The 26,134-nt window shown below is 39.9% G+C and overlaps 1 protein-coding gene across 1 annotated transcript in view; it reads left to right on the top strand.

The window, feature by feature from the left end:
- The window catches only part of MEGF10 (multiple EGF like domains 10), a 119,424-nt gene that overhangs the window by 19,062 nt on the left and 74,228 nt on the right, over positions 1-26,134 (top strand). Inside the window, exon 4 of the mRNA XM_028103669.2 lies at positions 21,358-21,450. Coding sequence (XP_027959470.2) covers positions 21,358-21,450 — 93 coding nt within the window. The remainder of the gene's footprint in view (positions 1-21,357; positions 21,451-26,134) is intronic.

Consider the following 26,134-nt stretch of genomic DNA (forward strand, 5'->3'; position numbering starts at 1 on the left):
GGATGTGCCCTGCCTGTCTTTGGCATTCATTAAGAGAATTCTGGAACTGTAAACAAGAAGTCTTAGCTCCCACACACTGAACAATATATGATTTCCTGTTCTTAGCAGAGACGAGTGTGACAATTGATTACCGTAGCAGTGAATGAATATTCACAGCTGATTTATAACTTGGCCAATTTTTTGAAAAACAGAACTGGTCATAGGGAAATAAGGAGCTAGAACTGGGGTTGCTGTTTATATAAAAAATAATTATTGCACAGGCACTTTATTCTTGTTTGAATGTCATGCTTCGGTAAGCGATGGTTTTTAAACCCAGATATTGGGTTAAGGGCTTAAAGACATCTGTAGCTCACTTACGCAGGACTATTTTTCTTCCAAGAGGCAGATAGACCACATAGATGGCACTTTAAGGGGACACTATTTATTTATCTATCTATCTATCTATCTATCTATTTATTTATTTTGTACTAGAATATTATGTGATGCTAAACTGGAATTAACAAAAAGCTTCTTTTTGGGGAGAGAGAGCACCATCCTTTAGAAGCAGTGACCTGGCACCTTGTGTTTAGAAGGATTCTGAGGGGGGTGCTTGGGTGGCTCAGTCAGTGAAGCATCCAACTCTTGGTTTCAGCTCAGGGCATGATCTCAGAGTTGTGAGATCAAACCCCACGTGGGCTCTGAGCTCAGCAAGGAGTCGGCTTGAGATTCTCTCTCCCTCTGCCCCTCCCCCCCACCTCTCTCTCTAAAATAAATAAATAAATAAATCTTTAAAAAACCAGGAGGAGGGCCGCCTGGGTGGCTCAGTCGTTAGGTGTCTGCCTTCGGCTCAGGTCACGATCCCAGGGTCCTGGGATCAAGCCCCGCATCGGGCTCCCTGCTCAGCTGGGAGCCTGCTTCTCCCTCTCCCACTCCCCCTGCTTATGTTCCCTCTCTCTGTGTGTGTGTCTCTCTCTCTGTCAAATAAATAAATACGATCTTACAAAAAACAAAAAACAACCAGAAGGATTCCGAGGCCATGGGTGTGCTAAGAGAGAGAACAGAGTGACTTATCAGTGATGTCTGTCATTGTCATTGGGGTGGCCTGAGTGCCGTACTTGCCATCCCTGTAGGAGACTCTAGGAGGCGTCCTGTAGCATTTTGGACCTCTTGAGTCAGGGAGATATCATTTGTGGTTCCTGAATCATGCAGCTGGTCAACCCCTGTTATACCCACCTTCCCCCTTTAACCGTGAAGTCATATGCCCTTGTTTCTGCTATTGTCCCCAGGAAAATCGAGCTCTCTCTTCGTGAGCTGGAATATCTGCCAAACTAACTCAGGATTATATTGTCAGCAATTTAATTTAGGGAATTGAAAAAGAGACGTCGTCAACAGCCACATTTTGCCTGGTGTCAGCCGTGGGAGGGTCTGGGAGGAGTGAGAGTGCAGGCTCGGGCAAATTGTCCTAATGGGCAAGCCTTTTGGGAAGAACTGCCCTGCAGATACTCATTTCCTTCACCTGGAGTTTATGGACGAACACAGGAAATTCTTTAGTCAGGTTTCGTGTCATTTTGGTCTTTTGCTGCGGCAAAGTTTTGGGCTCAGATTTTTCAAGATGAGAAGAGCTGGAGCACAGGGCAAAATGCCTCGTTCAGGCTGTGAAGTTTCCACCTTTGGCAGAAGGCTGTTTATTGCTGAGCTGGATGTCTCTGGGGGAACTTAGGGAGGCAGAATGAGACCTTAAGGAGAGAGGAGCATCTCCCTGAAGCTGAAGGCAATCTGAGCCTTCTGCTCTGGATTTGCTTGACTCTCACAGGCTCAGTTAATAATAAAGTTGTGATCTTGTCAAGTATTTCCCAACAACTGTGGCCGGTAGACTCTTTTGAGTCCAGATAAAAGCGAGACAATCCTGTTAGGCTAGCCCAAGAGACCTTGAACTGACAGCAGTCAGATGGTATGTTTCTAAGTATACCTACTCATGATGCCCTTTCTGCCACTGGCAGTGGATTTTTTCATGTTTCCATAGGGACCCTGTATTCCGTTGCTATGGAGCCCGACTTGGTGCAGAGGAACCTATCACTAAATACTGGGAAAGGCCCTTTGTCCCCATACTTCACCAGCAGAAATTCCAATTTTCCCACACATCTATTGGGACCTAAACTTCAGTTTTCCAGTTTTGCTCTTTGGTCTCAGCTAGTAGTAAGATAGCAAACCTGATAAACAATGCCCAGAAATCTTTGTTGATTTACTGATGGTCAGTGTTTGCTCACCAGTTAGGATTTCATAAATAGGTACCATGGATTTAATAATAACAGTAATAGTAATAATAAACCATGAATTCAGGATAGCCTTAGTCCAAACAGATGGAAATCATGTCTACTGCCTGTTTTTTTTTTGCTTAAGAAAGCCTGACTTTAGAGTCCCATGGAGGCAGGGCCAAAGGGAAGCAATGAAAAATCCTTGCCTTATCTCCTGAAAATGAGTTCCTGCAATTTTAGCCTTTGCAGGACAGGTGGAATTCTCACAGGTCTAACAATTTATGCAGTCTCCTTACAGGGATAGATAATAGTTAATAGAAAAAGCTCAGAACTGAGAAGCAATTTTTATTGTACTATGGCTCAGATCTTTTTACAGTGAAGTCATTTTAAAATAATGGGGAAAACACATTTTGATTTTAATGACCAACCACAAAACATTGACCTGGCCAGGTGATGACAGAACTTGCATTTTTTGTCGTCTAGGATGGTGACCATCAGCACTTTCACAGATAATCCAGTGGTAAATCCTAATACATCCCTGTGGGCCACACACAGAGCTGCAAAAGGAGGGGGGAGTCATGTAGTAATATCAGCAGGGTTGCATGGACACTATTCTTCCCATAAGCTGCAGCAATATCCCAAGTTCCAGAGGTGGTTTTTGTCTTGATGAATAATTCTAAAAGGGTTGAAAGAAATCAGCTAGAGCTCCAAGAGAACCACTCTGTAGAGAAGCAGCCTTCTTAGGCAGACCACAGAGGACACCATGATTTGAAGTGGACCTCCCTGGCCACCTGGGCACATTGGAGGGGCAGTGGTTGTGGCGGCAAGTCTAAAAACACAGCCCCCAAACTGATGTTTAAGCTCAAAAACAACTGGGTTGATCTATTGTACTTAGCGTGTAACTGGGGGACAAAAAAGAACTCTGCCACCCCAAATGAAATCTATCTGTTGATCCAAGGAGGAGAGTAGTTTTCTAGAAACTTGGACCCTGGGCATTATCTATAGTTATATGCCCTTCGTGGGAGCTACTGAATACCCATCCTAGGGAATTCACTGTTGCATTATCCAGTGAGATTGGGAAATGCCTTGTGCTTGGTCCCCTTTCTCGAAGATTTATGGCTGTCTTGTAAAGGCTCTGGAAATGCTTGGAGTAAGGGTGTGTCTCAAATTTATTTGGCCCTGAAATTCTGCTCCCACTTTTCTTCCCCAAGAGCATGATAGAACTGATAGTTCTCAGAATCTACTTATTGGGAAACAATGCTGTAAGGGATTTGGTGTTCTTTTATAGAAACTTAAGACTGGTAATTATAAATATTTAACTTATCAGGGACTCTTTGGATCTTTAATTTCTTGGGTTTTCTTCCCAGCTCCCCATAATTGACATATGACATGCAAGTTTAAGGTGTACAACATTTTAATTTGACACATTTACATGTACTGCAAAATGATTATAATAGGGTTAGTTAACACCTCCATCATCTTACAGAATTACCATTTCTTGTTTGTGGTGAGAACATTTTTTTAAATATTTATTAATTTGCGAGAGAGTGAGAGAGTGCAGGGGGAAGAGAGAAAAAGTCCCCAGCAGACGCGGCGCTAAGCACGGAGCTGATGTGGGGCTTGGTCTCACGACCCTGAGATCACAACTTGAGCACATGGTGAGAACATTGAAGACCTACTTTTCTTAGCAAGTTTCTGTGTATAATATAGTATTATTAACTCTAGTTGACATGCTGTACATGAGAGCCCCAGAACTTATTACTGCGAGTTTGTACCCTTTGGATTGTTTGGTTTTTGCTATTGAGTTGTTTGAGTTCTTAAATATTTTGGATATTAACCCCTTATCAGACATAAGATTTGCAAATATTTTCTTTCACACTGTAGGTTGACCTTTCATTTTGTTGGTTGTTTCTTTTGCTGTGCAGAAGCATTTTACTTCAGTATAATCCCACTTACTTATTTTTGCTTTCATTGTTTGTGCTTTTGGCATCCTATCAAAAAAATCACGGCACTCTTTCCCTATGCTTTCTTCTAGGAGTTTTATGGTTTCAGGTTTTATATTTAAGTCTTTAATCCATTTTGAGTTAATTTTTGTAAGTAGTGTAAGAGAGGGGTAATTTCATTCTTCTGCATGTGATTATCTACCTTTCTTAACACCATTTATTTAAGAGACTCTCCTCTCCCCATTGAGTATTCTTGGCTCTCTCATCAAATATTAGTTGATCATTTATGCCCGGGGTTTATTTATAGCTCTCGAATCTGTTGCAATGGTCTATGTGTCAGTGCCATACTGTTTTCATTATGATAGCTATGGAATATATAGGTTGAAATCAGCAAGAATGATGCCTCCAGATTTGTGTTTATTTCTTAAGATTACATTGGCTATTCAGGGGGTGGTTTGTGTTTTTATAAGAATTTTGGGATTGTTGTTTCTATTTCTGTGAAAAATGCTATTAAAATCCCAAAGCTATTGGAAATCTATAGGGATGGCTTTGAATAGGCTTTGGGAACTATGGACATTTTAACAATATTAATCCTTCCAATCCATGAACACGACATCTTTCCATTTACTTGTGTCTTTTTAAATTATTTTCATCAAAGTTTTGTAGTTTTCAGCATACAAAAGTTTCACCTCCTTGGTTAAATTTATTCTTAAGTACTTTATTGTTTTTGATGCTATTGTGAACAAAACTGTTTCATTTCTTTTTCATATATTTTGTCATTACTGTATAGAATTGAAACTGATTTTTGTATGTTGATTTTTGTATCCTGTAGCTTTACCAAATTTGTTGATTAGCTCTAACTGTTTTTGATGGAGTCTTCAGGATTTTCTCTATATAAGGTTATATTATGTACAGAGAAAATTTTACTTCTTCCTTTCTAATACTGATGCCTTTTTTTCTTTTCCTTACCTGATTGCTCTGGATGGGACTTCCAGGACTAAGTTGAATAGAAGTGGTAAGAGTGGGTGCCCTTGTCTCGTTCCAGATCTTAGAGGAAAAGCTTTCACTTTTTACCATTGAGCATGATGCTTAGCCGTGGGCTTTCTTAAGTTGACCTACATTCCTTACATGCCCAATTGTTTGAGAGTTCACATCATGAAAGGATGACTTTATTTTGGCAAATGCTCTTTCTGCACCTATTGAGATGATCATTCAACTTATCTTTGATTAGATTAATGTGGTGTATCACATTTTATGTTGAACCATCTTTGCATCCCAAGGATAAATCCCTCTTGCATAGTGTATGTGATCCTTGTAGTGTGCTCCTGAATTTGTTTGCTAATATTTTGCTGAGAATTTTTATTTCTATATTCATCAAGGATATTGATAGATAATTTACTTTTCTTGGAGTGTCCTTACTGGTTTTGATATCAGGATAATGCTGGCTTTGTAAAATGAGTTTGGGAGTGTTTTCTTCAGTTTTGGGGAAGAGTTTGAGAAAAATTGGCATGAATTCTTCTTTAAAGGTCTTGTAAATTCACCAGGGCAACATTTTGGTCCTGGGTTTTTCTTTGTTGGAAAGTTTTCTATCTCCTTACTCCTTATGGCTTTGTTGAGATTTTCTATTTCTTCATGATTCACTTTTGGTAGGTTTTATGTTTCTAGAAATTTATCCATTTCTTCTCAGTTCTCCAACTGGTTGATCTCTAAGTGTTCATAATAGTGTCCTACAATATTTTTTATTTCAGTGTTACCAGTTGTAACATCTCCTCTTTCATTTCTAACTTTATTTGTTTAGTCCTCTCTCTTTTTTTCCATAGGTAGTCTAGCTAAAGATTTGTCAATTTTGATAATCTTTTCAAAAAACCAGCTCTTAGCTTTGTTGGTCTATTTTACTGTGTTTCAGTCTCTATTTCTTTTATTTCTGCTCTTTGTCATTTCCTTCCTTGTGTTAACTTTGAGCTTAGTTGGTTCTTTTTGTTGTTGTTTTGTTTTGTTTTGTTTTTTCTGGTTCCCTAGTTCCTTGATGTGTAGAGTTAGGTTGTTTTTTGAGATATTCTATTAATGTCTGCGTTTATTACTATGAACTTACCTTTTAGAACACCCTTTGCTATATCCCATAAGTGTTGGTGTGTTTTGTTCCCTCTTTTGTTTGTAATTTTTTAAAATTTCTTTGACCCAGGGGCACCTGGGTGGCTCAGTCGTTAAAATTTCTTTGACCCATTTGTTGTTCAGAACTGTATTGTGATACTTCCATATATTTGTCAATTTTCTACTTTTTCTCCTGTTAGTGATTTCCAGTTTCAACCCACTGTAGTTGGAAAAGATACTTGATATGATCCCAGTCTTCTTAAATTTGCTAAGATTTGTTTTGTAATCCTATCACATGATATCCTGAAGAATGTTCCATATGCAGTTGAGAAGAACATGTATTCTGCTGCTTTTGGACCAAATATGTCTTATATGTCTGTTTGAAGTCCGCTTGCTCTAAAGTAAAGTTCAAGTCCAGCATTTCCTTATTGATTTTCAGGGTGAATGATCTATCCACCAGTGAAAGTAGGATATTAAAGTCCTCTACTATTATGCTATTATTGTCTACTTCTTCCTTCAGATCTGTTGGCATATGATTGATATATTTAATTGCTCCTATTTTGGGTGCATATATACTTAACAATTGTATATTCTCTTGAAGAACTGACCCCTTTGACATTATATAGTAATCTTCTTTCTCTCTTACTACCCTTTTTGGCTTACAGTCTCTTTTCTCAGAGAGAAGTATAGGTAGGTACCCCTATTTTGTTTTGGTTTCCATTTGGCTGGAATATCTTTTTTCATCCCTTCTCTTTGAGCCCGTGTGTATGCATAAAGCTGAAGTGAGTCTGTTCTGGGCAGCATATAGTTTGATCTTGCTTTTTTATGAAATCAATCCAGCTACTCTGTGCCTTTTGATTGGAGAATTCATCCATTACATTTGGAGTACCTTTCCGTAGGTGAGGACTTAATAATGCCATCTTGTTGTTTTCTGACTGTTTGGTAGCTCCGCTTCCCTTTGGCCCTCTGTTGCTGCCTTCCTTTGTGAATTGATGATTTTTCATAGTGGTATCCTTTGATTCTGTCCTCCTTTGTGTATCTACTGTTGGTTTTTGCTCTGTGATTACCATAAGGCTTATATAAAACATATTATAGGTCTAATCATCTTTTTATGTCCTCTTGCATTTTTCATTTCATTCATTGTATTCTTTAGAGTCAGAATTTCTATTTGGTTCTTTTCAATTATTTTTTGTAAAACTCATTTTGTTCGTATATCGTTTTCCTAATCTTAGTGAATTGTTCTTCTTTTTTTGTGGAGCTCATTGAGCTTCCTTTACAGATATTTTGAATTCTTTATTGGGTAAGTCACAGCTCTTCGTGTCTTTGAGGTTGGTTACTGGAAGATTCCTGCATTCCCTTGGTGGCGTCATGTTCCCTTGATATTTAATGTTCCTTGGAGTCTTTTGTTGCTGTTAGATCTTCCCATTTGTAATAACAGACACCTTCTCCAGTCTTTACTCACTGACTTTAGAAGCCAAACACCTTCTGTCAGCTCTGCTAGGGATTCTGAGGCTTTCTCAGATCCTCTGTTGATTTGTTTCTCGCTTCTTGCTCCCTCTTGTGGCAGAATTCTTAAACTTGCATGCCTTCTATTCTGGAACACAGCAGGCCCGGTGCTGTGCTGACAGCCTCCCCTTTGCTTTCCCAAGGGCAGAGCTAAAGCTTGAGCTTGCAGTCTCTCCTTGGCCCACAGATCTGGGCTAACTTCCTGGACATGTTTACTAAGCAGCTGCCAAAGCTCATTCTTACCACCGTTGGGAGCATGCACAGAGAGCTGGACACAGAGTTTGTGTGGGGGGTGGTTTAAGGAACATGAAATACTGGGAGTGTTCATGGGCCAGTTAGGAGAATCCACAGGCTGGACATTCCCAGTGGCTCATGGGTGGACTTCTTGGTGCACTCTGAACCGCAGATAGGATCCACATTCCTTTAATGCCCTCCAAGATTCCTATCTGCCACTCTCCCAGCCTCTTCCCTTTTCCCAGTCATGTAGCTCCCAACTCTATAATCTGGATGTGACAAGAGAGAAATGAGCCTCTCTGACAAAGTTCTACACATTTGGGGGAAATGCGCGCTCACTCCCACACTCTCTCTTTCCCTGGCATGAGAAATCACAGGCAGAGAAGGGCTCTCTTGGCACTGAGCTGTGCTGCCCTGGGGGAGGGAGCATGCGTAAAATACAACTGTTCCTCCTAGCCTCCCCAGTGTGTCTACACTTACATTTTTTTTGCTCCAGTGATGTGCTGGAGCTTCTCCACTGGAAACCTGGTCTCGCACAAAGGCTCTCTCGTCCACGGGTGATTGTTTAAGACAGTTCTTCAGGGGCTCCTGGACCATGGCCAAGATGGACCGGAGGCAGTTCATGGGCCACTGCAGGGTCCGTAGCTGGGGCTGAGGTCTGTGTGTCTACTCCCTGATGCGTGGGTAGGCAAGACTCCTGGGCCATTTGGAGCATGGCGCCGAATCCCACAGCTCCCATAAAGACACTTTTTATGTCCATGGGGAGATGCCGAATGGTTGTTGAGGGGGAGTACAATCATAATATCTGTTTTAACAACTCAAGAAAGGGAAATACTTAGTTGAGTCATGAGAGGATATGGCAGACCTTCTACCCTTCACCATGGCATAGAAGCTGTACCTATTTACTGGCTTTACCACCTGGGCCAGCATTGGTGGCGCCTCTCCTCCAGGCTTTGAAGATTATTAACAGAGATATTTCATGGCAAACAGTTGTTCACCAAACATAAAGTCATCAGTGAGTATGCCTATGAAGCTGATCTTGATATTAAATTCAAAATAGCTATGTAAATGATAGATTTGACTCAAGGGCAAAAACAAAAACTAAGAAAAAAGGACAGTTAAGTTAAAAATGCCATCTCTTAGAGAACTTAAAAGTTGTTTATTCTGAACACTTTTAGGACCAGCACTGATCTTTTCATAAAGCAAGTCAGTAGTCTATGCCAGAGGTGGCAGACTAACAGGCTAGATGACTTGATGTATAATCATGTTTGATTTGGTCCACGGAGTGTTTTACTTTTTTTTTTTTTAATTTAACGTAAAACTTAGGACTTTCCTCTTCCATGGAAAAACCAGGCAATTGGTAACATTGGCTTGATATTATTATGTGGCAGGAGACTAGAGGCATTGAAGGGGAGCTGTCCCTTCTATTTATTTATTTGTAATTGAGATATAATTGACATATAACATTATATTAGTTTCAGGCATACAACACCACAATTCAATATATGTATATGTTGTGAAATGATCCCCACAGTAAGTCTAGTTAACATCCATCACCACACATAGTTGCAAAATATTTTTTTCCTAGTGATGAGAACTTCTAAGATCTACTCTTAGCAACCTTCAAACATGCAATACAGTATTATTAGTATGACCATGCTGTCACTTACTTATTTTATAATGGGAAGTTTGTTCCTTTTGACCTCCTGGAGCTGTCCCTTTTACATGAGCAAATGCTCTCTGCGTTTTCTCAGGCCTTCTTTGACCTGCCTACTCTCCTCATTGATCTCATGTGGCTTCTGGAGGCATTGAGTTCGTGTTCCCTGGTTTGTGTGGCGCATTCTAGTAGCAAAGGTCCGGTTGCTGGTTTTCTCTTGGACCCTTGATTTTCCCCTCTTTGAAGTTCTACCACTTAATTTATATATTTGGCTTAAGTCTTCGATCCTAAAATGCAAGTATGTCCCTGACAAGGAGATAACCTTGGCTGTTATTATTAATCATGGGCCCTTGGCTATGAGGACTCCATTTATTGTCAAGCTGGTGGAGACAGGGCTGTAGAAGGAACATGAGGGCACCAGAGTCCGAAAGGAAGTATCCAGGGACTGCCACCAAGGAGGGAGGAGGGGTGAAGACACTGAATGGGAGAAAGGGTAACCATAACTCAGACACCCACTGCCCTCTTAACTGCCTCGAGCTGGCCTTTACTGGGAATGTGTGATTCGGATGTATGAGCTAGCTGGAAGCAAAGTGTCTGGAACCAAGTGTCATTGAGATGAAATAGGGCAGACTGGGGGAAATGCCATGTGGTGGAAAACATGCTGTGGGAAAGAGTATTTGTGCAAGAATTCCATGGCTCCACAGAGAGCGGTTGAAGCAAGAGGAATGCCTTTCTAAAAACAGAAGAGCCTGGTATGGCACTTCCTGTAGAATCATCTTGCTCTCCTCGCAGACATCAACATGACAGGACCAGGAGGGAAATGATTGATCACAAACGAAGGGGCTTTCCTTCTGGTTTCTTCTCTAAACTGTATGCTGATGATTTTGAAAGCCTTCTCAAACTGAACCAGTTTGGAGTTGTCTCATCAGACTGGTTATAGGCTGGGTTGTGATAAATTCGTGCTTTGGAAAATTAGGGTTTATTCCAGTGCTTATTAACTTTTTGAAAGTATGATCCATTAGGATCATGTTACTTATGCGACTTAAATCTGATTTAACCTAAAGAGACAATGGGAGAGTCCATGGCCAAAATAGATAAGGCCTGTATATGTGTGGAATTAAGCTAAAAACTCTTTCCATTTTCAAACAAATGAATAGGATTATGTGCTCCACAGATGGTGTTTCAGTCCCTTGTGTGGGATCCATTACAATAGTGAATTTCAACACAAACTTTTTTTTTTTTCCTGTAGAAGTTATTCACATTGTAGAGGAACAGTTTAGTAGAATATTACATTATGAGTTTTTAGTATAAGCAGTTCCCCAAATATTTATTTCTTGGGAGCTTCTAAGCCAGTACCTTCATAAGTATTTGCAGACCATAGATTCTTATGGAAATTGCCAAACGTGTACACTATTTTAGTGTTCCTTCAGACTTTTAAAAATCTGTTCTCTTCTAGAGAGGTCTTTTTGTCCTTCTTCGGTAGCTCTCCTCGCTCTCTAGTTTTGTTGTTGTTTTTAACAGCTTTACTGAGGTAAAATTGACAGAAAATAACTACAAGCTGAAGCGTATGTATGATAGATTTCGGCATGCATTTCACGTCTACAACCGTGAAACCATCCATCTCAGTTCTGATAGTGAACATATGCATCACATACAAACATTTCCTCACGTGCCTTGGTAATTCCTTCCATCCACTTCTGCCCATCCCCCACTGCCTTAGGTACCCACTGATCTGCTTTCTGTCACCCGAGATTAGTTTGTATTTTCTAGCGATTTATATAAATAGAATCATACGGTATGTTTTGTCTTATGTCTAGTCTCTTACACTCAGCATAATCACATTGGGACTCATCCATATTGTCTTGTGTATCGTTAGTTCATTCCTTCTTATTGCTGAGTAAGTATTGTACTGTGTGGATGTACCACCATTTATGTATTCTTTCATGTATTTATGGACCATTTTGGGCAATTACAAAGAACACAAGTTCTTGGTATGGGTGGACATAGGCCTTTATTTCTCTTGTCTTAAACCTAGGAGTGGAGTGGGTGCATCATTTTGTTCTTATACACAAGTGTTCAGAGATGCTTTATTTGTAATAGCCGAACACTGCAAACAATCCAAACAGCCATATAAACATTTTAAGGAACTGCCAGACTTTTCCAGAGTGGTTGTCCATTTTACATTCTCACTAGCAATGTAGGCAAGTTGTAGTTCTTCCACCTCTGTGCCATCTGTTAACACAGTCCTCTTAATTTCAGTCATTTGAATAGCTACGCAGTATTATCTTATCATTTTAATTTGCGCTGTTCTGGTGATTAATGATAATGAGCATCTTTTCATGAGCTTATTTGCCATTAGTACATCTTCTGTGAGGAAGTGTTCAAATCTTTTGCCTATTTATTTATTTGTAATTGCACTGATTATTTTCCTAGTACTCTTTGTGTATTCTGGATACAAGTTCTTTATCGGAAAATATTTTTTGGAAAAATTAGTTTCATCCTGTGACTTATCTTTTCATTCTCATAATGCTTTTTTGAAGAGCAAAAATTTTAATTTTGTTGGACAAATTCATGAATCTGTTCTTTTGCAAATTGTGTTTTTGGTGTTGTATCTGAGAACCCTTTGTCCAGCTCAAGGTCACCAAGGTTTTCTCCTCTGTTTCCTTCTATAGGTTTTATACTTTTAGGTTTTAGGTTTAGGTCTATGATTGATTTTGAGTTAATTTTTGTATACGGTGTGCAATTTCCCACATTAATTTATTTGTATATGGATATTCAATTTTTCCAGCGTTGTTTATTTCTTCAATAAGGCCTTTTTTAAAAGGCCTTTGTACCTCTGTAAAAGGATAATTGTCCATACATGTGTAAATTAATTTCTGGACCCTCTTTTCCATTCCACTGATCTATTTGTCTATATTTACACCAACATCACATGTCTTTGTAAGCATTGTAGGTCTTTAAAGCAAGTAGTATTTGTATTTCTTTTTCAAAGTTGTTTTGGCCCTTGTAGGCACTTTGCATTAACATATAAATTTTAAATCAGCTTGTCAATATTTATAGGAAAAACTGCCGGGATTTTGACTGTGTTGAATCTGTGATCTATTTGGAAGAGAACTGATATCTTAACAATATTGAATCATCTGACTTATAAACAAGGTCTATCTCTGTTTGGAGAGGGTATATATGTTCTGCTGTGGCATGGAATGAGTTCTGTACGTGTCAAATAAGTCAAATTGATTGATAGTTTTGTTCAATTCTTTACTTTCAGAGTGATGTTAATTCTTAGTGTATATGTCTTTCACAGTTTTGGTCAGACTCACCCTTTTTTTGATGCTATTGTAGTTGGCTTTTAAAATTTCAGTGTTTGGGGGCGCCTGGGTGGCTCAGTCGTTAAGTGTCTGCCTTCGGCTCAGGTCATGATCCCAGGGTCCTGGGATCGAGCCCCACATCGGGCTTTCTGCTCCACGGGAAGCCTGCTTCTTCCTCTCCCATGCCCCCTGCTTGTGTTCCCTCTCTTGCTGTGTCTCTCTCTGTCAAATAAATAAATAAAATCTTAAAATAAATAAATAAATCAAATCAAATCAAATCAAATTTCAGTGTCTGCTGCACTACTGGGTATTTACCACAAAGATACAAATGTAGGGATCCGAAGGGGTACGTGCACCCCAATGTTTATAGCAGCAATGTCCACAATAGCCAAACTGTGGAAAGAGCCAAGATGTCCATCGACAGATGACTGGATAAAGAAGATGTGGTATATATACACAATCGAGTATTATGCAGCCATCAAAAAGAATGAGATCTTGCCATTTGCAACGACGTGGAAGGAACTGGAGGGTGTTATGCTGCATGAAATAAGTCAGTCAGAGAAAGACATGTATCATATGACCTCACTGATATGAGGAATTCTTAATCTCAGGAAACAAACTGAGGGTTGCTGGAGTGGGGGTGTGGTGGGAGGGATGGGGTGGCTGGGTGATAGACATTGGGGAGGGTATGTGCTATGGTGAGCGCTGTGAATTGTGTACGACTGTTGAATCATAGATCTGTACCTCTGAAACAAATAATGCAACATATGTTAAGAAAAAAAAAAAGAAGAAGAAGATAGGGGAAGAATGAAAGGGAGTAAGTCGGAGGGGGAGACGAACCATTAGAGACGATGGACTCTGAGAAACAAACTGAGGGTTCTAGAGGGGAGGGGGGTGGGGGGATGGGTTAGCCTGGTGATGGGTATTAAAGAGGGTGCATTCTGCGTGGAGCACCGGGTGTTATGCACAAACAATGAATCATGGAACACTACATCAAAAACTAATGATGTAATGTATGGTGATTAACATAACAATAAAAATTATTAAAAAAATAAAATAAAATAAAATTTCAGTGTCTGCTTGTCCATTGCTAGTATATAGAAATGTATTTTTTGTATATTGGTTTTTTTATCTGCAACTTTGTAAAACTCTTATTATTTTTAGTAGCTTTTTTGTAGATTCCATCAAATATTCTATATACATAGATATATTTATGTAATCAATAAATAAAGGCAGATTTACCTCTCTCTTCCCAGTCTGGATATCTTTTATTTCTTTTATTATTGTGTTATTATACTTGCTAGAGTCTCTAGTGTAATGCTGAATAGAAATTGTAAGAGCAGTCTTCCTTGTCTTCTTAATCTTGTGGATGTGTGTGGGGGGTAGAACATTCATTCTTTTACTATTATTTTACTGTATTAGTAGTAGGTTTTTCATATTTGCCTTTTATCAGGTTGAGAAGGCACCTTTTTCGTTCCTAGTTCACAGAAAATTTTTATCAGAAATGGATAGTGGATTTTGCCAAATGCTTTCTCAGCTTTTTTTGAGATAATCATTTTCTTCTCTTATTTTATTTTTTTTAATTGAGGAACTGACTCACTTGACAGATCTCCCAAAAGGGCAGTTTTAGTTAGGGATCATGTTTGGCTACAATAAATAGGTACTTGAAAAACAGAAACATGTACAGGGGTTTATTGTCGTTATGTAACGAGAAGTCTGGAAGTGGTTGATTCGTGGCATGCATTCATCCATATAAGGAATCTGGAGCAAAGGGTTCCATGATTCTCTGGGCCCTTCCTTCAAAGTCATGATAGTATTTGCAGACTCAACCATTTTGTCAACACACCAGACATCAGAACGGAGAAAGAGAAGGGGAATGACTCTAATTAAGTCTGTCCCCTATACTGTCTTCCACCTGGACGCTTCAATCCAGAAAGAGGGCTGGGAAATGTAGTTAATTACTGGTCACATTATTGTCCCTGGTGAAAGTGGGATGGAAGGAAGAATAGACATTAGGTATACAACTTTAGATGTTTGCCAAAGACACTACTAGTAGGCACTCTTTGTCCTTGTCCTTAAGAGCCATGAAAGTGGGAGCCTGGCTGGCTCAGTTGGTTAAGCAACTGCCTTCGGCTTAGGTCATGATCCTGGAGCCCCGGGATCGAGTCCCGCATCAGGCTCCCTGCTCAGCAGGGAGTCTGCTTCTCCCTCTGACTCCCCCCTCTCGTGCTTTCTCTCTATCTCATTCTCTCTCTCAAGTAAATAAATAAAATCTTTAAAAAAAAAAAAAGAGCCATGAAACCTCTATTAGGAATGTAGGGAAAAGGAATTTGAGATAAATATTTTTTTAATGACGTTTATTAAAAGCAGATTTCTAGGCTCCCCATGTTCTCTCACCTTCCATGACTGATCGGCCATCTCTGCAGGTCATCTATGGACCACTGGTGACTGGTGGGGGGCAAGAGCCCTGACCCCAAATGGTGGGTTTTGCAACTTTGGGAATGGGATGGAAGGAGAAAGGAGTATGAAACTCAGCTGTTGGCCACTCTTTCCTGCAACTCTATTACAAACGTGTCCACTTCCTCCGTTCAGATGTTCTTTTCATGAGAACCTCCTTGATCTCACTTCAGTTGCAATTAACTGCTCTTTCCTGCAGCCCTCGCAGTATTTTTTGACAGCTTTATTGAGATATAATTCTCATACCTTACAATTCATCCCTTGAAAGTATACAATTTAGTGGTTCTTAGTATATTCACAGAGTTGTGCAACTATCACACAATCAATTTCTGTTCTAAAGATTTTATTTATTTGAGAGAGAGAATGAGATAGAGAGAAAGCACAAGAGGGGGGAGTTTTTATCCCCTCAGAAAAACCCTGTAACCATTAACCACATCCACACCTAGTCCCTCCAAGTCCTAGATGACTGATGCACTGTCTGTCTTTATAGATTCACCTTTTGGACATTTCATGGGAATGGAATTGTTGAATATGCTCTCACAGTATTTTGTTCATACCCCTGCATTCTGCTCTGGGTCCGTTGAATTTGAGGAGCTTGTATTTGACTTTCTGTGAAGAGGGAGAATTCCTGGTCTGCTGTCTCTGTATCCACAGTAGTGCCTAACAATGTGTCTGCTAACATCAGTAAACGTTACGTTGAAGGAAAGAGAATTCCCTTCCCCTTTCTAAAGAAACACAGTGGGGTAAGCTGCAGTGTAATATAGGTATAGGAAAACAAGATTATTCCTGTCTGCACCTGAACACTGTAATAGCAATTAGAATTTTGTAATGACTATATAGTTGGCCCCAAACAAAAGTATGGTGTGGATACAGTTTATCTTAGAAGTCAACTCTCTGCTTTCTCTCTCTTCCTCGTTTGAATCGTCTAACTTATGACTCCTAGCCATCTAGTTCACCTACCCTAGTATGGGACCCAGCATCACCTCTACCATCCTTTTCACCCTGCCCCCCACCTCTCTTAAAACCCATCGTAAGTTTTGGCCTACTGCGAGTCAGGTGCTAGAGTTTAATCCTACGTTTGCCTCTAACACCAGCTATGAGTGTTGGGAAAACCATCCCATGTACCTACCCTCGGTTTCCTTGTCTGAAAAAAATGTGGCAATTATGTTCAGTAAAGGCACCTTTAACTCTAAAAATAGATATTCCTCTATAGCAACTCAGCATAAAGAGTGAAAACAAGATTTGTGACCTATGCTATTCACTTATAATATCAGAATAAAAGGAATTTCTGAGGAAAGATGGGTTAGCAGGAAGGTTTGTATTTCTTCTGGATAGTTATTTTCAAGAGATACTTGGATCATGGAAACATTTTTCAAATTAAGTGAATTGATTAAAGTATGTCCATTAGAATAACAGTAAGTACTGTATTAGGAGATATAATTGGTTTATAAAGGAATCTTTAGTCTGCCCACTCTCTTTTTTTTTTTTCCCATACCCTAGGTGTAAATCCAAAGTGAAATGTATGTGGCAGAAGAGAAAACTATTGAGTATAGTTAGTGGCTCTTGGTATTAAAGCCAAGTATTTACAAGTGAACGGAATGAGGTCCATGACACTGGTAAATGGGATTTAAATGGATTTAGGAACTAAGGCTGAAATAGGATCCTAATTAGAGAAGATCCTAGGGTCATCATGTCAGTCTTCACCTGTCTGTCGGGCAGACAGACTGTCCACAGCTTTCACTTCAAAGATGTGGCATGTTCTTCTCATCAGTGTCTCTTGCCTGCCAGTTCTTGAGGTGGAAGATGCCTTGGCTGCCCCTCACAAGTCATGAGTCTGCACCAGTGCATTTAGTGGGGTGCAGAGATCCAGCTTACATCTGGTCTCTAAAAAAGACAACTAAAACCTCAGACAATGAAATGTGATGATTTTCTTAAAGGGAGGTGTGAAAAATAAATCATTGAATAGATCATCTTTGCTAGCATTTTCCTGATTGTAATTGCCCTTCTAAAAAAAGAAGAAAGGACCTGAATAGGGAATAAAATGACTGTTTTCCATTGTTGCAAGAGCCACACTTATGGTGGGTCTTTTGTACCTATTCTTTTTTTTTTTTTTTTTTTTGGTACCTATTCTTGAAATCTAAGGGGGACCTCTGTTCCTTTTCTCTTTCTAGTTCACTTTGGGATTTTCTACAGGACAAATCGATGTCTTTATCTTACTTTGGTTTCTCACGTGGAGTTTGTTAGTTATGGAAGCTTGGTTTCCAGAGTAGGTGGCATCTGAAGCTAAATGAGGAAAGATGAGACTAGGGTAGGGATCGAGCTCCGCTGATGTCCTTGGGGGAGGGTCTGTGTTTGTCCATACATATGCCATAGTGAATGTTCCTGCCATTTGGCAAATTGGGACGTTTGAGGACACAGAGTTTTATGGCTTACTCTCTTTTCTTCTGATGTCTCCCTTTGCTCCTGCTGGGCTAGCTGTTACTGTGTGAAGTTTCTTGCTAGATGTGGGGGTCCAAGCTAGTGGGTTAAGGAAGGACATGGAACACACATGGCACTGTGTGACAGAGTCTAATGCTGTGGGAAGATCCTGCACTATGGCTATAGAATTTGTGTTCTTTCCATTTGGAATCTATGCCCAACAATATTTCCCATTACTTAGTTAATTACTTGACTTGAGGCTTCAATGCTCAGAGGCGATTCCATTGGCTTTAGCTTTAATTAAGAAAAAAAAAATCATTAGGAATGCAGAGTCCCCCTTCCAGTTTCTCATTAATTTACAGATGAATTTGTTTGCTGCTAACTATCTATTGACAGTTTGCTCCAGACTTTAGCCAAATGTTAGTTCGAGGCTTCTATAAAAGTGATCTGGATTTTTCAATTACCATCGCAGGATTTTTGTTTTATCTATTCTAACTGACTGGACTTCTTGGTGTTCATTTCATAAAACACCAAGTTTGTCCCATCAGGAATCAAACATGAGAGCATTCGTATGATTACTCAGCGATCTCAAAAATTTGAAATTTGAGGCGATGGGTGACACATTTTTTTCTTCAACTGCCATAGCCAATTTCTGTGTTTTCTTTTCTTTTCTTTTTTTTAAAGATTTTATTTATTTTTGACAGAGAGAGTGTACAAGCAGGGGGAGGGGCAGAGCCAGAGGGAGAAGCAGGCTCCCTGCTCAACAGGGAGCCCGATGTGGGACTCGATCCCAGGACCCCAGGATCGTGACCTGAGCCTAAGGCAGACGCTTAACCGTCTGAGCCACCCAGGCGCCCTGCGTTTTCTTTTAAATGCACAATACCAGACAACGCTTCTTTCATAGTAGAGGTGCCTAGTATCAGATCTTTAAAACTTCTCGAGACTTGCAAACGGAGTTTTAAATAGTTTTAGTACCTTAAATGAGGAGAAATTGGTAAATTTGGGTCTGAAGACTGATGTTTGCAATTATGTTGCGAACAGAGATGTCAAGGGAGACAAAGCACTTTCATATTTACATATTACGGTGGGCTCCAGTGTTCCCGGTAAGGTGGGAGTGTCCTGGGGTGCACGTGCTACCATAGCACATAGTGTGATCCGGAATATGCCCACGGCACGGTTAGACCTGAGCTTTATGTGGCATTTAATTGACCCTTCCATACTCCAATTATGGTAGTTTGCTGGCTTGTATATGCATAGCTACACTTTATTTTTTAATTTTTATTTTTTTAAAGATTTTATTTATTTATTTGACAGAGAGAGAGAGATAGCGAGAGCAGGAACACAAGCAGGGGGAGTGGGAGAGGGAGAAGCAGGCTTCCCGCCGAGCAGGGATCCCGATGTGGGACTCGATCCCAGGACCCTGGGATCATGACCTGAGCTGAAGGCAGACGCTTAACAACTGAGCTACCCAGGCGCCCCACATAGCTACACTTTAAAGAACAGTATGGAGCTATGACCTTACAAAGGAGTGGCACATCTACAATATCAAACATGGGCATGGAAATGGGAAGGGACAGAGGACCCTGAGGTTGGCATCTATTGACTTAACCTGGCAGCATGTGTGTTCATATGTTACAAGCTGATCTTACTTTTACTTACAATCCGATATATGATTGTCTGAATCAAGTGTTGGGGAGTTGCTAAGCATCTCCTTGGAATGCTAGTGTCAATATCTCTACTCTGGCCCAAGGTCCCAAGTTCCCTTGGCCTGGCATCCCTCCCCAGTGGCCTGGGGGCTAAATAATTATTCTGGTGAAGGAAGTGAGCCTTTAGTTCCTTAAGTTTATGGTCACTGTATTCCCTTGTGATATCCTCTACCTGATTGTTTGTTATAATAATTCTGTACATTTCATTAGAGTATTCCCAGTTAATTCTCAGAATAAAGTCCTAACAACACCTTAGTTTGGTTTTCAAAGTCTGTATCTTTCCAAAGCTTTTGCTCCTGACATTGCACCCAAGCAGATCTTCTCATTTCCATTTGACTTCTTTCTACCCCTTCCTTTTGCTTTCTTTTCATCTCAAATGCCTTCCCCTATATCTCCGCATGTCTAAATTTTTTTGATAAATACCTTAGAAGTGGTTGTTTTTGGTCCAGAAAATATAATAAAATAATATATAAAATACACACACACACACACACACACATATATATATACACATGTAAATATATATACAATATATATGTATATATATCATGGTATATACACTATATATACAGTATATATGCACAATATAAATTATCACACAACACTGCTTAAATCACATAAAATAATATTTAATGACGTGGAAAGATTTTTACCATTATATTGAGTGGAAAGGAAAATTGAAAAATATTATGATCCTTTTTTTTTTCCTTGAGGAGAGAAAAATATAGGGAAAATTTCCTGAAAGGATCTACATAAACACAAATGTTATGAGTTGATGGGACCAGAGATAGGTTTATTTTGCTTTTTGGTATTTCACATGTAGACAGTAAATCTGTTTTACTTTTGTAATAAGATATGCATTAATAAAACTTATCTGTAAAGCATAGGATAGCTTATCCCATCCTTACATAAAATTTTAGAATATCTGAACCCCCAACTATGCCATGTGGTTCTCACAATTACTCATATTTCAAGGTACTTTAAAGAATGTTTAATCAAAGTGAGTGGCGCTACCGTTGAAGGCAATGTTAACATTTAGCACAGTATATATTTGATGTTCCTTTCTATGGGGCCATGGGCCTTCGCTTTAGAAATCCTCAGACGACCCATCCACTCATGTTTGCAATGATAACCCTGACTTCCACGGAGTGGGTCACACCTGAGGTATTCACTAATGAAAGAGGAACCGGGATTGACTACTTCCTAAAGACCTGGATGACAGTTTTTGAATATTTTTGTCAATAGAAAAAGAGCGCCTGTTTCTGCTGTGTCATAGTTGTGAATGACATGTGCCCAAAGAAATTTGACTTTTGTTTCCGGTGAAGGTATCATGTGAGGGGAACACCCCTCCCTCTACTCTGCCAGTTCAGAGTCCTCATATCTTGCTTTGGGTTTGGTTTGGTCCCTGTATCCACACATGCTCTTCCTGAAACAAAGAGTTCAGGTAGTCATTGACAATTGACTCTTGGGTAGTCATTGATCTTTTTTTTTTTTTTTTTTTTTTAAATGTGGGCTGGGCAGTTTTCCTTGAAACTTCTTTCCTAATTTGGCATGAAGTAGAATTAAATAGTAGAAATGAAGGAATTTATTTGGAGATCTCAAAATAAGAAGGGGAATTGTTCGGTCACACAGCAGAGCATAAGAGGGCCAAGGAATGGACTGAAGGAAATTATCAAGCACGCATGTTGTTTTTAAGTGATACTTGACACTGGGATGTGAAACAGCTGTGTTGTTGGTTTGTTGTTTGTTTTTTTTTTTTTCTTGTGCCAACTTTCCTTATTTGATTGATTTTCTCTCTGACAGCCCACTGTGCTGATAAATGTGTCCACGGTCGCTGCATTGCTCCAAACACCTGTCAGTGTGAGCCTGGCTGGGGTGGGATCAACTGCTCCAGTGGTAAGTTTCCACCTGCTCTTGTCTGTCTTGGCGTGTTTTTGCTGTATGGGCTCCCTTGTCTGCAGATTATCCTGAACCCCTGGTTTCCCTCTTGTTCTCTATACAGAATATGGTGTGGATTCCCAGTCCAGCTCAGGAATACAGTTTGTTTTAAATCAGTATATGTGTTATATACAGAACTGTTGTTAATTGAGGATAAAGAAAAGTACTTGGAAAGAAGGAGATTTCAATAATCTGATGCTGATACATCTGTAGATATGAATATGATTTCCAGAGTAGGGTCCAGGATTGAGGTTCTTTAGTTCAGTAAAGCAGTTTTCTGGTTACGTAACTATTCTATCCTAACTGCTGTGTTTACAGGTTGATTTATCTCGCATTCTTCCTTGGTGATTAAAATGTATCACCTGTTGGCTTTAAGTCAGAAGTAAAATTGATATTTTCAATGCTTAATATATTTATTTACCTTTGAATTCTGAGATGCAAGTAATGAGTACTCATTCAGAAAACATGGGGGATAAATATTGGTAATAACTGAAAATTTATGAACATTTTGGTATTAAGTCAAATTGTAATATGGTATATAATTTGTCCCCATTATGTTAGAATTTATATAATTCTAACATAATGATATTTTGGACTGTAAACAGCTTGCACTTAAAACCTCGTATTCTTTATTAAGAGGATTAAGCAGTGGAATGTCATGTAATACAGTTGCTTTTCTAAATTTCACAGTTAAAACTTTCAGTTTTCTGGCTAACTTGTTGCTGCACGTGTAATTGTGGATACTTCCTGCTTCTTTGTACTGCTTTTTTGCTTTGAAAAATGTGAGGGGGAGTCCAAGTGCAACTGAATTCTAATGCATGAAATTTTACATTGAGAGAAAGGAAATCATAGTTTTAAAAATCAGCAGGATCTCATGACAACACAAATTCGTCCTCATTTCTACTGCACAATTTTCTGCAACTAGTCCAAAGGGATTTCAAGCCGACTAGATAAACCGGCCTTAAGAATTCTTTCTTGCTTGTATTTGGAATTGGGGAGATTACTGTGTATCTTGTAAAAACTGCTTGTTTTAGGCTTGTGATCTCTTGGCTGTCCCTGAAACAGCATCTCCAGGGGTAGTCCTTGTGCTGCCTGTGCACAGAACATTCTGTGTGAAAGAGCCTTTTTATTGTGTCTTAAACAGGGAGTGTGTGTGTGTGTGTGTGTGTGTGTGTGTGTGTGTGTGTGTGTGTTTCTGCCCCTGAAAAGCTTCCAATTCCAATGGATAACTGTCTTGCAGGGTTTTGTTTTGCTTCTGCTGGAGATCAGGAGGAGAGTGGGCATTTTGTTCACATGCCGCAGAGGCAAAATGTTTGGGATGTGGGATTTGGCTCACAGCCATTTTTCTTGCCCACTGACCTCAAATGCAATGTTGTTTTCATTAACTTTTCCAGCTTAAAAATCAGTTGTGCCTACACATTTTGCAGAAAAATAACATTATTCTATCAAGTAGCAGGAATGAAATGAGTGGATGTATTCTTCTTTTGAAAAGTGAGGTTTGTTCCTAATTCCAGGGCAAGTATGCTATGGGATAGAATAGTTGCAGCCGTATTCAGAGTTAGTGTCCTAAGGAGCCCACAGCCTGCCTCCAGCTGAGAGATCAGACTGATGAGTGTTTGTGTGAAGAAAACAAAAGGCTACATGAGTTTCAGGCTCTCCAGAACTGATTCAGGCCTTCTAGAAAACAAACTGTTGCTTTATTTTGGAGTTTAGGCTTTCTAGAAAATAACTTGTTGCTTGCTTTTGGAGTTTACTGATTTTTGAATGAAGCCTCTAGAATTCTGAGGACACGTATTCTTTCCATCCTAGAATATGATATTGATGCAATCTTTAGTCTCTTCTTTACAACTTCTGTTTTGGCTCTATAATGACCAAAAGCATAAATAAACACTGGTACATAGCTGATGTCTTTAAAGATGCTCTGAGAAAAACATTTCTGACCCTTTGTTTAAACACCTGAGCAAATGCTGTTCTGAGCTGGAGCACTGGGTGTGGTTTACCTGGGCTTTGTCTGCAGCAGTTCCTCCAATATCACTCGTTAGAAAGTGTGTCATTTAATTATTCTAAGCCAAGTAATTCTTGAAACAAAATGCAGGTTTGAGTAATCTACTAGGTAGCACAGTTTAAATGACCTCATTTTGGGGGCCTGGGTGGCTCAGTCCATTAAGCATCTGACTCTTGATTTCGGCTCAGGTCATGATCTCGGGTCTTGGGATCCAGCTGGGCATCAGACTCTACGCTCAGTGGGGAGTCTGCCTGAGATTCTCTCTCTCTCTCTCTCTCCCTCTGCCCCTTGCCCCACTCATGTGCACTCTCTCTCTCTCAAATAAATAAATCTTTTAAAAAAATAAACGACCTCATTTCCAAGGATTCTATTTCCCTGTTCCCTCCCTCTCTGGTTATGGTTATGAATACATTGGATGATGTTTGTTAGGTCCATAGAATGATTGCCTTGATAATCAGACTGGATGCTTGCATCAGTCAGGGTCCCATCAGGAGACAGAAACCACAATAAATTTTTTTAAGGCAAACCTTTTATTTTGGGACCATTTTAGATTTACAGAAGAGTTGCAAGGATAGCAGAGAGTTACCATGTACCTGCATCCAGTTTTCCCCTTGTTAACATCTTACCATTAGTTTGTCAAATTGAGAAACTGACCATTGGTACATTACTATTAATTAAACTTCAGACTTTGGATTTCATTGTTTTTTCTATTAATGTCCTTTATCTGTTCCAGGATCCGATCCAGGGCACCAATTGCATTTCATTCTCATGTCTGCCCGGTCTCCTATGGTCTATGACAATTGCCATCTTTGGCTTTTCCTAACCTTGACTATCTTGAAGAGTGCTGGCCATGTATCCTATGGACTGTCCCCTGGTCTATGTTTATCTAGTGTTTTTTTCTCATGATTAGACTAGGGTTATGGGTTTTGAAAAGAATACCCCAGAGCTGAAATACCCTGCTCATCACATCGTATCAGGGGTATCATAAGGTTCATGTGACATCACTGATGATGTCATCACTTGGTTAAACTTCATCATTTGCTGATGCATAGGGTACACCATGTTTCTCCACATAAAGTTACTATTTTCCCTTTTCCTAGTCTTTGGAAATGAGTCTAAGTCTAGGCTACCCTCAAGGGTGAAGGGCAGGGATTACGTTCATGTCTTTGAGGGGGAGTCCCTATATATGTTCTTTGGAATTCTTCTGTCAGGAAGATTTGTCTTTCTCCCACTTATTCAACCTTTGTGTCAATATGGACTCTAGATATTTATATGGAGTTTTGGTTTATAAGCCAATATTATGTGATTTTGTTGTTCAAATTGTTCCTGCTTTGGAGATTGGGAGTTATTTCAGGTCACTCCCATGTCCTTTTGATGTGCCCCTATCCTTTTTTTGTCTGTTTGGTTTTTGTTTTGTTTGTTGAGCACTTCCTTCCTTACTGGTACTATAGGATACTCCAAGGCCATGTTGTATTTTTCTGCCTCAGCCCTCGACTGCCATTGGAATATGGCATTTGGAAAGGAGAATCTTGCCAGATATGCTCATTGCTTCTGGGACACAGAGTAACTTGGACAGGAAAAGTTGATGAACAATTATTAACTGTACCGGGGATTGGAGTAATGAAGACTTGGGTAGTAGAATTCGTAGCACTTGGAAGAACAGAGGAAGAGCAGATTTAAGGAGCAGGGTACTTCTAGGGCTGAGACAGGATGCCCAAAAGGAATCCCCACTGGGGCTGTGATCCAGACTTCATTAGAGAAGGCACACCACAGCTCACTGAACGGTGAGAGGCTGCATAGTACTATTCTAACAGAACTTGATGGACATCTGCCCTCTGAAACTTGCTAGAAATCTGCCCTATAGGGTGTTTGGGAAATCTCTTCATGGAGAAGTGTCTGATTAGAAGTACTGTGCTACAGAAAAGCCCCAGAGGGTTGCCAGGGGAAGCTGCTGGCTGATGGGTGCTGCTAGGCACTACTGTTCTGCTTTCCTGGTGCTGAGAAGCTTTCCATGCTACAAGAGCCTGGAGCTGGGATGGAGAAGCTGGTTCTGTTGCAGGAATTAGGCACCATGCAAGGTGGAGGTGCTCCGTAGCCAGGTGCTGGAGAGGCCCCTCCCTCTGTGCTTGCAGGGCAGGAAGCTGAGGCTGGAGAAGCCACCTGCCCTGCAGCAGTCACTTCGGCTGGCACTGGAACCATGGAAAACCTTGCTGCAACTTTGTTGTCTGTTGACCTTTATTTCTGGGCATGGAAGTACTTCTTAGAAACCCACAGAGGCTCTTGGCTTTCAGACATAGTTCTCCTTTTTTCTGTTGTGTAGTAGCAGCCCAGTTTCTGCCTGATAATCAGGACCATTCACTCCAGCCAGAAGAGTAACTCCTTTTATTTACATTAAGAACCTAAAATGAGCAGATGGCAATAAATCGTTAACTGTCACACACAGCTATCTCTCTGTTTGTTTGTTTTTCTTCTTTCCTAATATACATGGGAGAAAAATGGACTAACAGGTCCCTTCATGTGTACAGGGTTACAAAGACTTCCCTTGGAGATTTGATCTGACTGTTTGCCTTGTCCATGGAGGGAGGGATTCCTGTGTTTGATATACAGTCAGTCTTCCTGGGTCTCAATGTATTCTCT

This window comes from Eumetopias jubatus, unplaced genomic scaffold, assembly GCF_037043125.1.
Source record: "Eumetopias jubatus isolate StellerSeaLion01/CBP00866 unplaced genomic scaffold, mEumJub1_p1.0 scaffold_5, whole genome shotgun sequence".
Lineage (NCBI taxonomy): Eukaryota > Metazoa > Chordata > Mammalia > Carnivora > Otariidae > Eumetopias > Eumetopias jubatus.